Genomic DNA, 17,091 nt, shown 5'->3' with positions numbered 1-17,091 from the left:
CTAGTGAAGATCTGGGATGCTGTGGTAGCTAGTTTATGGTAAAGAGTCAAATCTGGCACATAGTGATTAATTTAATTTTGAAAATTAATCATTAATAAACAACAAACTATGGTCTATGCTTACCGAAATCAATCTACCTATCTATATATCTATCTTCTATAAAAATAAGTTGTCTGTGTGTTATGTCTGTTACACTATGTCTGTTACGCCAGATTATATCTTCTATATATATAAAAGAAATTGTATGTATTTTTGTGTTGAGGGTTTGCATATGACGTCTGAAAAATAACGAAGAAAAAGAAAACTGAAACTAAAAATGTAAAAACTGGGAATTGCATAAATATTTCAAAATATTTTGACAATAGATTAAAGTAATTGGAAAACCTTAAAACAGATACTTAAAGTTTGAGGTTTATTATAAATTTTTGAGCTTTAGCATGTTTGGAACGTGAAGATTTTCCAACTGTCAATGTTAGAATGAACATTGACAAATTGAAAAACATTGAAAAAGATAGAATATTACCAAAAAGCGAAACCAGGCTTGCGGTTCAAAGAGAAAGGGCCAGATTAGGAATGTGCAATTTACGTCAACGAAGGCGTGTCAAAGAACTACCAGAGCAATGCCAAACCAGACTTGCTTCTGAAAGAGAAAGTAAAAAAGAAAGCGTGCCGAGGAATCACAAGAGCAACGTGAAAATTATTGCATGGCATTCAGATATAGCCCATTCGATGATTATAGTAGATTTGTTCAAATCGGGACTATGTCTAAAATTTGCCCCTACTGCAAGGCCTTGAAATTTAATGGTAAAACAATGGGAACGTGTTGCGCCTTAGGAAAAGTTAAACTTCCTCAACTAGCTGCACCCCCAGAGCCATTGAAGACTTTGCTTACTGGAACTACGTTAGAATCTAAGTGTTTTTTTTTTTTATCAAACATCAGAAAATATAACTCATGTTTCCAAATGATGTCGTTTGGTGCCCAAATCGAAAATCAAGATCAATTTATGCCTACTTTCAAAGTAAATTCTGAACTGAATGCACGTTGCGAAATGTTTCCCGACGTTGAAAGGACTATCGTTTCCGAATCGCAACTTTTTTCCCACGAAAATAATGATTTAGTGCATCTGTTCAAAACAGCTATCGATTTGATGCCTACTGATACGCATAAAATTGTTATTTCCGCTGACAAAACGCCTACTGGCGAACATGTGCGTAGATACAATGCTCCAACTATCGCCGAAGTGGCAATCGTTATGGTGGGTGATCAGTTTTTACCTCGAGATATTATTCTTCATAAGCGAAACGTTCAGTTGGTAAGAATTGCTGAAACCCATCGATGCTACGATGGCTTACAATATCCTATCATTTTTTGGGATAAGAAATGCAGCGCAACGAATTATTATTCCTATAGACTAATGATTCGTCACAATGAAGATAATTATATTTTAAAATGCCGTCAATTGTTTCACCAATACGTCGTTGATATGTATGCAAAGATTGAATCAGAACGTTTGCTATTTATCCGTCTGAATCAGACCAAGCTCCGCTCTGAACAATACATTCATTTGCGAGATGCAGTTGTAAATGACAGTAATACCACAAACGTTGGAAGATTAACGATTTTACCTTCGTCATATGCTGGCAGTCCCCGTCATATGCATGAATATGCTCAAGATGCTATTACGTATGTTCGTCTCTATGGTCGTCCAGATTTATTTATTACACTTACATGTAATCAATCTTGGGACGAGATACAGCAGCTTTTACTTCAAGGACAATCGGCGGTTCATAGACATGACATTACGGCCCGTGTCTTCCGGCAAAAGTTGAAATCACTGATAAACTACATAGTAAAACTTAAAGTGTTTGGGTCAGTGCGATGCTGGATGTACTCAGTGGAATGGCAAAAACGAGGATTGCCACACGCACATATACTAATCTGGCTACATGATAAAATTACTTCTAATGAAATTGATGATGTGCTTTCCGCTGAAATACCTGATGAAAATGTCGATAAGGGCTTATATGGTATTGCGGTAAAAAATATAATACATGGACCTTGCGGTGCACTGAACGAAAAATCACCATGCTTGGCCAAAGCAAGGTGCACAAAGCAATATCCTCGACTTTTAGTACCCAACACAATTACTGGCAATGATGGTTACCCACAATATAGGAGAAGATCTACTGAAGATGGTGGTAAGATAGCAATAATAAAGAAGCGTAACTGTACCACCATCGAAGTAGATAACCAGTGGGTTGTTCCATATTCCACTTTATTATCAAAAACATTTAATGCACGCATAAACCTTGAACATTGTAACTCCGTGAAGGCAATCAAATACATATGTAAATATTTCAACAAAGGCAGTGACATGGCAGTTTTTGGCTTGCAGTCCGAAATCAGTAATACCGATGAAATCGTACAATATCAGGCTGGAAGATACATTGGCAGTGATGAAGCTGTTTGGCGAATTCTTTCATTTCCGATACATGAACGAAGTCCAGCTGTTGTTCACTTAGCGGTACATTTACAGAATGGTCAACGTGTTTATTTTTCGGAATCCAACGTGCAATAAAGAGCCCTGAATCCACCGGATGCAACTTTAACTGCTTTCTTTTCGTTATGCCAAAATGATTCTTTTGCAGAAAAAACGGCTGTATACTGAAGTGCCTTCGTATTACACGTGGAATACTAAAAATAAATCATTTGAACGTCGAAAACAGGGTAAGTCAGTCGAAGGCCAACATACCATCTTCAAAGATACCACGATAGGAAGACTCTACACCATTCACCCCAATCAACGTGAATGCTTCTTTCTACGCCTGTTTTTGGTGAATGTAACCGGTCCGACATCCTTTGAATATTTGAGAACTGTAAACGGTACTATACATTGCACTTACCGTAGTGCATGCCAAGCTCTGAATTTATTGGAGAATGACCAACACTGGAATAACTGCATCAATGACGCGAGCGAAATGTCAACTCCAAGTCAAATTCGTGCATTTTTTGGATACAATAATACACTAGTTATTATTGAAGATTTGTGCTTATGTATGGCAAACAAACCTCTTCAGGATTTGGGAATGCCTTCGCCTAATCGTACCACTGCTGTTTTGACATGTGTAGAATTGGATCGTGAACAAAGTTACAACACGAGTGATCTGTTGTCGTATGTACAAAATAATGTTTCTAAGTTAACGTCTGGCAAAAAGACATTTATGATAGATAATGCATTGTGTTGATAACAACGTTGGAGAAATCCTCTTTTTGGATGCACCAAAATCATCATATATCATCAAAAGATGATATAGCGTTGGCAATTGCGTCGTCCGGAATAGCCGCAACGTTGCTGCCTGGTGGAAGAACTGCTCATTCCGCTTTGAAATTGCCTCTGAATTTGCATTCTACAGAAACTCCCACGTGCAATATTTCCAAATCATCTGGGATGGGTAAAGTATTGCAGCAATGCAAACTTATTATTTGGGACGAGTGCACAATGGCACACAAAAAATCGCTCGAGGCTCTGGAGCAATCATTGCGAGATTTGAGAGGAAATTCGAAACCCTTTGGCAGCACATTAATATTGCTTGCGGGAGATTTCAGGCAAACATTACCTATAATACCTAGATCAACCCCTGCAGACGAAATGAATGCTTGCCTGAAAAATTCTAATTTATGGGCACACGTAAAGACATTAAAATTAACTACAAATATGCGTGTCCGATTGCAAAACGATGACTCTGGTCAAACATTTTCTGAACAATTGCTGGCAATTGGAAACGGAAAGCTCCCGGTAGACTCAATTTCAGGACGTATACAACTACCTGCTGGATTCTGTAATCTAGTGACGTCCAAAAATGAATTGGTTGAAAAAGTATTTCCGAATATTCTAACCAATTATAAAAATCATAAATGGCTAAGTGAACGAGCGATTCTGGCAGCCAAAAATACAGACGTCTACGAAATCAACAATATTGTTTTGACCAAGATTCGAGACCAGGCAGTCTCGAACCACACGTGCTAGAACTAAAAATAGACGTACCAATAATATTGGTACGTAAAATCAACCACAAAATATCAACCCACAAAAATGTTGCAAAATATCGACCCACCAAAGCTTTGCAATGGCACGCAACTTGCCGTAAAAAAAAAACAATGGAAACGTAATAGAGGTAACAATCTGGACAGGGCCTTTTGAGAGTGAGGCTGTTCTTATTCCTCCCATTCCCATGATTCCAACGGATCTGCCTTTTCAATTTAAAAGATTGCAATTCCCAATTCGATTAGCATTCACAATCACCATCAACAAAGCTCAAGGTCAATCATTAGTAAAAAGCGGTATAGATCTTCATACAGATTGTTTTTCCCATAGACAATTGTATATATATATATATATATATATATATATATATATATATATATATATATATATATATATATATATATATATATATATATATATATATATATATATATATGTTGCAAATAAATAGATTGTCAGGTTTACTGACTCTTGAACATGCAACATATAATTGTCCATGAAAAAAACAATGTGTATTCAGATCTATACCTCATTATTCTAATGATGTGTCCCTGTGTCCCGGTCGTCATTTATATTCCCTGTGTCCTGGTCGTCATTTGTGTCCCGGTCTGTAATTTCTATTCGAACAATCCCTGTGTCCCGGTCGTCATTTGTATATCCCGCCTGTGCCCCCGGCATCCCCGTTGTAGTTGTGTCCCGGTCGTCATTTATATTCCCTGTGTCCCGGTCGTCATTTGTCCCGGTATGTAATTTCATCAGTTAACAAACATGATGTCAGTCGACAAACAACTTCATGACGCATACAGCTCAATCCTTATAATGACGTCAGTCGAAAAACATGACGTCAGTCGGCACACAAACATGACGTCACTCGACACACACACACACACAGACAACTTATTTTTATATATAGACTTGCTGTTGGAGACTAGCTAGTTGGTGGGGGCGCTAGTAGATAAATTAGCTTGGAAGAGGTTTTTCAGCCCGAAAACGTCCGTAAAAACAGACCTAACCCAGAAAAATTATCCATTAATCGGAATCCCGTGCGAATGCTGTGTCGTTTACTCGGCTATAATTTCCTTGAGGGGCGCCAAGTGAGAATAGAGTTGACTGCAAGGTCCCCAGTCTTGCAGGTACTCCGAAAGAATCAAACGGCCCCTTTACAGAGGCCGTTTTCCATAGATCTACATCTTGCGCCCTGTCGCAGTTGTTCTCCCACAGAAGATCCTCTCACGAGGGTGTTCTGCGTCACCATAGAATTAGAATTAAACCCATTACTGGAAGAAGATTTGAATCTCATGGGACGTGTGGACACGCCAGTGGGCCATTTTGAGGTTACATTTGAGGGGCCTTCTTCCTCCTCCAACTGTATTTATGGCCCCGGGCGAGGATGCCCCAGTTTCTATTATGGACCCCAAGGGACAAGGCCCTTCCCTATTGTCCGCGCCTCCTATGGAGGTACTCTATGTAGATACTTATGAAAAAAAGACACTGGTAAAAACAAAATACATACAATAAGCAGTAATTCCTGGACAGCCACAATATGGCCGTCCGGTAAGTATATTTTCATATGTGCGAAGAAAAATGAACAGCAACAGATATTTTCATCGGTGTCGTTTTGATTAATCAATGCTTTACTTTAATCAAATTCTTTGAAAAAAAAGATTAATTGACATGAGACTAAGAAAGAAACTAAGCTACTCAGAATGTAAACAAACAAAGAAATTAAGTTGTACTAAACCGGAGCTCTATCCTCAATCAATAGCTGATTGCTTGACCGCCTTTAAAAAACACACTGATTATTAAATGTAAGCAATTGCTTTCTAAACTTTCATATGTAATAATTATTCGGGATCCGACTGATTGTGTTGAAAGCGGCAAATAAGGAAAAATCAAAACTTTTCAGGAGAAAAAAAAATGAAAAATTGTCAATTCTCCTAAAACGGCAAGTTAGAACCTTACGTCCGTTTTGAACTTTACTGTTGCCTGCGTTGTGTGCAGAGTTCCAAAGGTTCGAGTCTAACCGATGGCAGCTGTTTTATAGTAAATTTTAATGTTTAAGTTTACAATGACTGATGAAGATGCTCAAAGAGTCTATGCCAAAAAACTTGCTGCTGATAGTTCCTCGGCACGCTTTCTTTTCTGACTTTCTCTATCAGCAGCAAGTTTTTTGGCATAGACTCTTTGAGCATCTTCATCAGTCATTGTAAACTTAAACATTAATAGATTTCTACGTGAACATATGTCTTATATAACTTGAATGACGTCACCGTCAAAGCAAAAATGACGGCAACTAATTTCATGACTTAATTTCAGAACTTAATTTCTGTGTTGACTGACGTCATGAAATTAGTTGTCGTCATTTTTGTTATGACGATGCTTAGTATATTGTAAAACACATTAATTTGGTTAATAATATACCATTTAAAACACCAAAATGAACATGCTGGAGTAGTCACTCGGTGAGAGAGGGTGTCAGAACGGAGAATGAAGGTCCCAGGTTCAAATCCTGGTTAGGCTAAAAAAGGTAAAAATTTAAAAACTAAAAAAAAAAAAAACTGAAAAAACTAAAAAAGGCAAAAACTACAAAAAAAAACTAAAAACTAATAAAAAAAAATTAAGAATAAAATAAAAAGAAAAATAAAAAAGATAAAAACTAAAAAAAAAGTAAAAAGAAAAAACGAAAAAAAACTAAAAAAGCTAAAAAAAAGGTAAAAACCAATAAAAAACTGAAAAGAAAAAAAGGAATAAAACTAAAAACATTTTCATCTAAAAAACTAAAAAAAAAACTAAAAAAATTAAAAACTAAAAGAACTAAAAAGAAACAAAACTAAAAAAAGGAAAAAAACTGAAAAATAAAGGAGAAAAAGAAAACTAAAAAAATATAAATAAAAATAAAAAAACTAAAAAGATAAAAACTTCAAAAAAACTAAAAAGAAAAAAGAAAAAAACTAAAAAACCTAAAAAAAGGTCAAAACCAATAAAAAAAAACTAAAAGGAAAAAAAGGGAAAAAATTAAAAATTTATTTCATCATATACCAATTCAAAAACGAATGTATACCGGGATGACGACCGGGACACAGGGAATATAAATGACACAACTACAACGGGGACGCCGGGGGGCACAGGGGGATATAAATGACGACCGGGACACAAGGAATATAAATGACGCCCGGGACACTCAAAGAGAAATCAGAGACTGGGACACCGGGACACAAATGACGACCGGGACACAGGGAATATAAATAACGACCGGGACACAGGGACATAACTACAAAGGGGACGCCGGGGTGCACAGGGGGATATATAAATGACGATGGCAACTCAGGGAATGGTCGATTAGCTATCACCATCAACAATGCTCAAGGGCAATCATTAGAATCATGAGGTATAGATCTGAATACGGATTGTTTTCCCATTGACCATTATATGTTGCATGTTCAAGAGTCGGTAAACCTGACAATCTATTTATATGCACAGACAATGGGACAGCAAAGAATGTTGTATATTCGCAAGTTTTACGTAGTTAAAAACATATATATATATATATATATATATATATATATATATATATATATATATATATATATATATATATATATATATATATATATATATATATATATATATATATATCTATATTCACAGGTGGGACATAGGGACACAACTACAATGGCGCGTAACTAATATGGCGCGTAACGACTTACGCGCGCGGGGGGGCTTGGGGGGGGGGGGGCGCGAAGCGCCCCCACCAACTAGGTGTTGGGGTGGCGCGAAGCGCCACCCCAACAGCTAGTATATATATATATATATATATATATATATATATATATATATATATATATATATATATATATATATATATATATAAATAAGTTGTCTGTCTGTCTGTGTGTCAGGTGACGTCATGTTTCTGTGTCGACTGACGTCATGAAGTTAGTTGTCGTCATTTTTGCTATGACGGTGACGTCATTCAAGATATTTAAGACATATGTTCACGTAGAAATCTATTAATGTTTAAGTTTACAATGACTGATGAACTTACCATGGCAAAAGCCGCTGAAGATGCTCAAAGAGTCTATGCCAAAAAACTTGCTGCTGATAGAGAAAGTCAGAAAAGAAAGCGTCCCGAGGAATCAAAAGAACAGCAAGGAAACAGGCTTGAGGTTAAAGAACGCAAACCGCGCAGTTAGATGAAGATCCACCTGGACAGCGAGAGTCAAAACATATCAAAACTGAAAATTATAGCGATGATGATTGGGTTTGGGATTTTGACTTGGATAAGGTCATCAATGCCTACCAGATTTTAGTTAAAAAAAACAAAGGTTCGGCGATATGTATTTCATAGTGAAGCTGAAAAATAAAGAAGAAAAAGAAAACTGAAAAAAGAAAAAATGTAAAAAACTAAAAAATACTAAAAAGAAAAAACACTCAAAGAGAAATTACAGACCGGGACACAAATGACGACCGGGACAGAGGGAATATAAATAACGACCGGGACACTCAAAGAGAAATTACAGACTGGGATACCGGGACACAAATGACGACCGGGACACAGGGAATATAAATGACGACCAGGACACAGGTATTTAAGAATATCGTTCAAAGACAAATTTTTAATTGTAAGAAGACCGTTGAAAGAGAAATTTCTAATTGTAAAATGACTGAAGAATCTACAATGGCAAGAAGAAAAAGAAAACTGAAAAAAGAAAAAATGTAAAAAACTAAAAAATACTAAAAAGAAAAAACACTCAAAGAGAAATTACAGACCGGGACACAAATGACGAACGGGACAGAGGGAATATAAATAATGACCGGGACACTCAAGGAGAAATTACAGACTGGGATACCGGGACAAAAATGACGACCGGGACACAGGCAATATAAATGACGACCAGGACAAAAATGGCAACACCCGAGGAAGCTGCTCAAAACGAATGTATTCACGCCGAAGTAGCTGAGCTCGTAAAGCGTTATGTTTCAGGTTCTAGCTCCGAGAGGCTCCAGGTTTGAACCTTGGTTTTAGCATTAATATAAAAGAAGAAAAAAACTAAAAAAGGTAAAAACTACAAAAATTAAAAAGAATATATATATATATATATATATTTATATATATATATATATATATATATATATATATATATATATATATATATATATATATATATATATATATATATATATATATATATATATATATATATATATATATTTATATATATAGATATATATATCTTCTATATATATAAAAATAAGTTGTCTGTCTGTGTAACGATGACTCTGGTCAAACATTTTCAGATCAATTGCTGGCAATGGAAACGGAAAGTTCCCAGTAGTGGGAAAGCCAAGAATGTTGTATATTCGCAATTTTTACGTAGTTTGAAACACATATATAAATCTATCTATATTCACAGGTGGGACACAGGGACACAACTACAATGGCGGGTAACTAATATGGCGCGTAACGACTTACGCGCGCGGGGGGGCTTGGGGGGCGCGAAGCGCCCCACCAACTAGTATATATATATATATATATATATATATATATATATATATATATATATATATATATATATATATATATAAATAAGTTGTCTGTGTGTGTGTGTAGAGTAACGTCATGTTTGTGTGTCGACTGACGTCATGTTTGTCGACTGACGTCATTATAAGGATTGAGCTGTATGCGTCATGAAGTTGTTTGTCGACTGACGTCATGTTTGTCATCTGATGAAATTACATACCTGGACACAAATGACGACCGGGACACAGGGAATATAAATGACGACCGGGAACCTCAAAGAGAAATTACAGACAGGGACACCCGGACACTAATCACGACCGGGACACGGAATATAAATGACGACCGGGACATAGGGACACAACTACAACGGGGACGCCGGGGGCACAGGCGGGATATATAAATGACGACCGGGACACAGGGATTGTTCGAATAGAAATTACAGACCGGGACACAAATGACGACCGGGACACGGGGAATATAAATGACGACCGGGACACTCAAAGAGAAATTACAAACTGGGATACCGGGACACAAATGACGACCGGGACAAAGGGAATATAAATGACGACCGGGACACAGGGAATATAAATGACGACCGGGACACAGGGACACATCATTAGAATAATGAGGTATAGATCCGAATACGGATTGTTTTTCCCATGGACAATTATATGTTGCATGTTCAAGAGTCAGTAAACCTGACAATCTATTTATATGCACAGACAATGGGACAGCGAAGAATGTTGTATATTCGCATGTTTTACGTAGTTAAAAACATATATATATATATATATCTATCTCTATTCACAGGTGGGACACAGGGACACAACTACAATGGCGCGTAACTAATATGGCGCGTTACGACTTACGCGCGCGGGGGGGGGCTTGGGGGGCGCGAAGCGCCCCACCAACAAGGTGTTGGGGTGGCGCGAAGCGCCACCCCAACAGCTAGTATATATATATATATATATATATATATATATATATATATATATATATATATATATATATATATATATATATATATATATATATATATATATATATACTAAGTGGGGCACGGCAGCTTCGTCGCCGGGCCCCATCACTCAGCACGCGGCAGGCTTCTATATATGAATTCTCATTGTCCCTTGTGTTCTAACCGCAGACAATTTGCTGTCTTTTCACATTGCAGTTTTTTCAAAGATTGATTTTTAAATTGATTATTAAAGTCCAATTTCTAACAATGATATCTACTAAGCTTCAAAGTTTTGGTTTTCTTTTTTAAGATTTTTTCCTAATTTTAAATAAATAAACAAAAATATAAACAAATAGTAATCAAGATGACGATGAAAAATTAACGGAAATAAACTCAAGTCTTACTATACAATGATGTTCCTTCATTAAAATCAGCAATTAAAGATTTTACTTAGCAGCAATTGATATTTAAAACCCCATCAAAATTAATGGCTTTATCAACAATTGCCTTACACTTTATTATTTTCCCTTACTTTGATATTACATATGGGTTATCATATTGTGACCAAATTCACAGGAAAGAAGCTGCTAAGAATCATTAGATTATGAGCAGATCAATGCAGCTTTCAAAATCTAGATAATTTTTCAGTTGCCCATTGGCGCTGACGAAAAAAACAAGAGCTCATATGGCTCTTGTGACGAGGTCGGAAGAGCCAAGAGCCACGAGCTCATATAGCATGAGCTCTAGCGAAATTCTAAGAATCAATAGATTGATTTAAAAGGAAAATCAGAGGCTTAGTACCGGTCAGGATTTGCAATAAGAACTCTGAGACACGAGGTCCATTCTTAAGTTAAGAATACCTCATTTTATATTTTTCCTCTCCCTCCAGCCCCCTGGATGGTCGAATCAGGGAAACGACTGTTATCAACTCAATTTGTGTATGTCCCTGACATGCCTACCAATTTTCATCGTCCTAGCACGTCCAGAAGCACCGAACTCGCCAAAGCACTGGAAATCCCCCCCCCATAACTCCCCAAAGAGAGCGAATCCGTTCCAATTATGTCAATCATGTATCTAGAACTAGTGCTTATTCTTCCAATCAAGTTTCATCCCGATCTCTCCACTCTAATCGTTTTCCAAGATTTCCGGTTTCGAAGATTTCTGTTTCCCCCCTCCAATCCCCTATGTACCCGAGTCCGATTCGAATTGAAAATGGAGCATCTGAGACATAAGATATTTCTATATATCAATTTTCATTAAGATCCGACCACCCATTCGTAAGATAAAGATACCTCAATTTTCACGTTTTCCAAGATCTCCGGTCTCCCCCCCCCAACTCCCCCCAATGTCACCGGATCTGGTCGGGATTTAAAATAAAAGCTTTGAAGCACAAGATCCTTCTAAATATCAAATTCCATTAAGATCTGATCACCCGTTCGTAAGTTACAAATACTAACTTTTTCCAATTTATCCACCCCCCCCCCCCAACTCCCCCAAAGAGAGCTTATCTGATCCAATTATGTCAATCGCGTATCTTGGACTTGTGCTTATTCTTCCCATCAAATTTCATCCTGATCTCTCCACTCGAAGTGTTTTCCCAGATTTCCGGTTCCCCACCCAACTGCTTCCAATGGCACTGGATCCAGTCAGGATTTAAAGTAAAAAATTGGAGTTACGAGACCCTTCTAAATATGAAATTTCATTAAGATCCAATCACTCCTTTGTAAGTTAAAAATATCTCCTTTTTTCTTATTCTTCAGAATTACCCCCCCACCAACTCCCCCAAAGAGAGCGGATCTGTTCCGGTTATGTCAATCACGTATCTAGGACTTGTGCGTATTTTTCCAACCAAGTTTCATCCCGATCCCTCCACTCCCAGATTTCCGGTTCCACATCCAACTGCTTCCAATGGCACTGGATCCAGTCAGGATTTAAAGTAAAAAATTGGAGTTACGAGACCCTTCTAAATATGAAATTTCATTAAGATCCGATCACTCCTTTGTAAGTTAAAAATATCTCCTTTTTTTTAATTCTTCAGAATCACCCCCCCCCTCCAACTCCCCCAAGAGAGCGGATCCGTTCCGGTTATGTCAATCACGTATCTAGGACTTGTGCGTATTTTTCCAACCAAGTTTCATCCCGGTCCCTCCACTCTAAGCGTTTTCCAAAATGTTAGGTTTCCCCTCCAACTCCCCCCAATGTCACTGGATACGGTCGGGATTTATTATAAGAACTCTGAGACACGATATCCCTCTAAATATCGAATTTCATTAAGATCCAATCACCCATTCGTAAGTTAAAAATGCCTAATTTTTTCTTGTTTTTTTTTTCAGATTAACCAGTTTTTCCGGATTAACCTGGTCTGGTCCCTGATACGGCTGCCAAATTTCATCATGCTAACTTATCTGGAAGTGCCCAAACTACCAAAATCGGGACTGACAGACCGACAGACTGACAGAATTTGCGATAGCTAAACGTCACTTTGTAGATACCAAGTTCCATAAAAAGGTAAAGGATGCGGCACTAGACCCTTAAGGTCCGAACCGGCGGTGCTGATCTCCGTCTCAAGGCCCTTCAGCCAGGAAACGCAATGGGGGGATGAGAACCAGCCATCCTGTGCTTTTGCACACCTTTCCTGTTTACCTACCCCAGATTTCTCCAGGTCCCCATTTAGAGCTGGGTCAACTCTGGCTGAGCTTACAGAGTCACGCCACTGACCCCCGTACCAAACCAAATAGTTGCGTACAGTACGATTCGAACCCTCTCCCTCTCGGAAAAAGGATTTTAAATCCAGCGCACCAATCCACTCGGCTAGGACGGCTCTGGGAGCGCTGACGAAAATAGGGAAGGAAAAAGAGGAGACTGGATTTAAGCTCTGTTGAACTAAAGAGTTTGTCAAACTATGATGTAACACCGTTGGACAAAACGATCCTGCATTTAAAGAACCAGTTAAAATACCTCAAAGTCTATAGATGTACAATTTAATGCCACCAAAAACTAACTGAGACACTTGTGGATAAGGATTTAACATAGTGCCACATCTTTGGAGGGATATATAACATTTCTCCTTCACTTAGGATACATTCCCAATATGGTGCACTTGAGAACAAGGGAAATTTGCTTTCATCTGGGTCCAAAATGTCGACCTGAAAATATAAAACACTTGAACTTGTCTCTCAAGCAAATTTCCGACGTTATTCCTTAATGGTAGGGTCAAGCGACAGCCTGTTCCTAGCTGTATTTATTCAAAGGAAGAAAACCAGTTAGGGATGATTTAACTATGGAAGAGGTGTTTTTCGAACTACCGGATAACTGAAAATAGGAGTTTATTTTTGTTTTAATTTAGCTTGGTGTGGTTTTGCTTTTTGGCTTACAAAAGCACTATTATATTATTTAATCTTATTCACAAAGGGTATAAGGATAAAGATCCTACATAGCTATTGATACCACAAAGGGCGTCTAATCAACATTTCAGTGGTTGAGTCTTTTTTAGGGACAGGTGGCAAACATGTCACCCAACTTTGCGGCAGCAGGAATTGAACCTTTGACCTCTTATTGTCAAACTCAGCATCAGTCCGTTGTTCTTCCGCGGGGTCGCTTTATAGACATTTTAGAAGATAACCTAAAACAGAGGCATTTCCAAGAATCACAGCCATGCTTATTGCTTCCTAAGAAATGAACTAAAATTTCCAAAAAGTCATTTCGATTTTATGACGACGGACTTCAATCAACTACTCTTTGGTGCCAGGCTCTCAAAAAGGGATATCACTTAAGGACCGTCAAAAGGAACTTGTTAAACAAAATTCAACATGCCTGTAAAAACATCCACCCTCTTAGCTGTAAACTGTCTGTCAGGTTGAACCAGGGCAACACCAAGTCGTGTAAAAATAAAAAAATTGAGGCCAGGGATTTTATGCAGCTAAAAACTGTTAAAGAACTAAAAGCTACTCAGGAAGGAATGTACGAAAGGTCAAATAAAGTAAACAATGACAAAATACAGGCCTGACAAGCATTGTCATGCATGGGAGCCAATTTCAGAACCATTTTCAAGGTGGTGCCAAAACGCGTGGGCTAGAAAAACAAAATGCAACTACGACTCAAAAAAGACAAAAAGCTTCACAAAAGCACTCATTCTATAAATGCATAATTTTTTTATTTGAAAAAAGTAAAAAGGGACATTAAAGTTAGAATACACAGAATTATAATTTATATGAGCTGCTACTATTATAAGCGCTAAATTCCGATCAAACTAGTCAGACTAAAGTGTTTTATTGGAAGTATTTTCTAATTATTTGTAAAAAATAAACACTACAAATTTCGTTATCCATAGCAAGCGAAATTGAATGATCTCATTCATTCTCAAAGCAGTGTTGCACAGTTTTATTTTTATTTTCCTTTCGTCACATTCCTGTCGAGTAAAAGCATCCATTAAAGAAGCTATGAGAACAATGCCCAGGTTTGGACGATATTACCCTCTCGCAAATGGGACAATTTGTACTAGTTTAAAGTTTAAATGTGATTCTTTACTTTCGTTTTTATAAATATAATTTCTGCTCATTTTTACAATTAATCGGAAGGAGAGGGCTACTGTCCCTCGAAATCCCCGCCCTCCATTATAAACTTCAGATTTTGTATCAAAATGCTTTAAGAAGAATGGCTTATTTACGAATATTTACTTTCACACAATAAAGTAGAAGTTTTTGAAAATAAGGCATAAAGATTTTTTACACTTTAATTTCCAAGAACTTAGAATTTTAAAAATATTACTAATTCTGGTTCAAAACACCGTTTACGCAAAAAGAGAGAAGATGTCCCTCCTCTCCACCCATACTGCTCTCTGTGCTCAGTTTAAAACTGTATATGTAATGCTTTGTGAATAAGGCCATATTTACGGATATTTGCTTTCCACAATAAAATAAAAGTTTCCTATACATGAGGCATAAACGATCTTTACGCTTTGATTGTTCCCTGAACCTAGAAATTTGAAAATGCTATCAGTTCAGGTTAATAAAACTGTTTTCGCAACAACAGAGAAGATGTTATCCATCTTTACAATTTAAAATAGAAGTTTCCAAAACATGAAGCTTTATGCCTAAACTTTACGTTTCGTATAAAAACGATTGAAAATAACATCTTAGTTACAAGTATTTGCTTCACACATTAAAATAAAAGTTTCATAAACATACAGTATTAAGGTTCTTTATGGTCTAATTTCCCCCGGAACTTTCAAAATTTTAGAATACCACCAGTTCTGGTTAAAAACACAGTTTCCACCACAAGAGAAGAGTTGTAACTCCTCAGAATTCATTTTGCTCTCTACAACGACAATCACCACTAATCAAAAACTGAAGAACAAAACTTCGGTTAGAAGACAAACAAAATCGAGAACAACAGCGACGTCACGGTGTTCGGCAACACCGATGTTCGGCAGCAACAAGCTATGGCGAAACCCAGTACAGACCTACAAAAGATGTCGCGAACTGTGCAATTGTTAATTGCAAGTCATTTAACTCTTCAACGTTGCATGGATTCAAAGTGGAGGCCTAGAAAACATAACAAACAAAGGTGATTCATTTGGGGATTGCTGCTTGGATAGTAGAATTGTATTGACGCTTCCACAATTTCCAAACGCATTGGTCTGCCCTTTTTTTGACGCCACTCGCTTTCTAACGAGTTCCATACTGGAATCCAAAGCTATACTTTAGAATTCGTTGGCGTCAACCTCCATACATCTTTTTTAACACGGTATGGTGCACGTGGAATGTTTCTCATGTTATACGTACAACGTAACTTAAAAGTCCTTCCGCCACTTGACAATGAACGACAAACAAATAATGCTGCGTGGAAGGAAGAACTGAAAAATCCCAACGAAACCTTTTTTGTTAGTATTATGTGTCTTTTTTATTAATTAAACGAGTAATAATTGAACAAATGTGTTAATTTTTCTTCGAAATCAGCTACATAGTTATTTTTCTGACAACTGCCATTTCTGACATCAAAACCGATCTAGATAGGTGACAACTTTGAGGACAAAATTTAATTTTCCCCAGGGTGGTTGTACATCAAGAAGAAGCTCACATTACCTGCCGTTCGAAGACAAGCGGTGTCAAGGATCAGATATATAAACGCTTGCTGCGTGCCATGTGCCAGGACCTGACCTTCGCTCGGTACGTGGCATTTTCTCATGTTAAATGAAAGCATAGCTTAAAAGTTTTGAAAGCATCTGAAAATGAACAAGAATCATAATAGCCTACTGCGTTGAAAGAACAACTGAATAATCCCGACGTCACCTCTTTTTGGTAATAGTATACGCCTACTGTATTAATTAAACAAATGGTCTCTTGTATATCTTGGCTCACAACATAATTCCCTCAGATATTATTGATATTATATGGGGTATGTACGAGAAGGTGAGAAGCATGGTGCCAACTAACGAAAGACTCACTAAGGAGTTTTTTACCTCTACAGGTGTTCTCCAAGGGTGTCTCCTCTCATCCACTTTTTTCTGCCTATTCCTAAACAGTGAGCTGGTGAGTGTCTCTGATAACACGGAAATAGTCTTGGGA

General features: G+C 37.4%; 1 protein-coding gene across 5 annotated transcripts in view; it reads right to left on the bottom strand.

Moving 5' to 3' along the window:
- Nucleotides 1-551: 551 nt before the first annotated feature.
- The window catches only part of LOC136043937 (lysine-specific demethylase 8-like), a 39,321-nt gene continuing 22,781 nt past the window's right edge, over nucleotides 552-17,091 (bottom strand). For 4 of the 5 annotated variants that reach the window (XM_065729003.1, XM_065729004.1, XM_065729007.1 and 1 more), the window contains exon 3: nucleotides 13,491-13,671. In XM_065729003.1, coding sequence (XP_065585075.1) covers nucleotides 13,507-13,671 — 165 coding nt within the window. In that variant the 3' untranslated portion in view covers nucleotides 13,491-13,506. Of the gene's footprint in view, nucleotides 641-13,490; nucleotides 13,672-17,091 lie in introns of those variants that run through there. The other variant, XM_065729006.1, reaches the window with a different exon arrangement.

The sequence above is a fragment of the Artemia franciscana genome, chromosome 2, assembly GCF_032884065.1.
Source record: "Artemia franciscana chromosome 2, ASM3288406v1, whole genome shotgun sequence".
Lineage (NCBI taxonomy): Eukaryota > Metazoa > Arthropoda > Branchiopoda > Anostraca > Artemiidae > Artemia > Artemia franciscana.
This window is presented reverse-complemented; position numbering and strand designations above follow the sequence as displayed.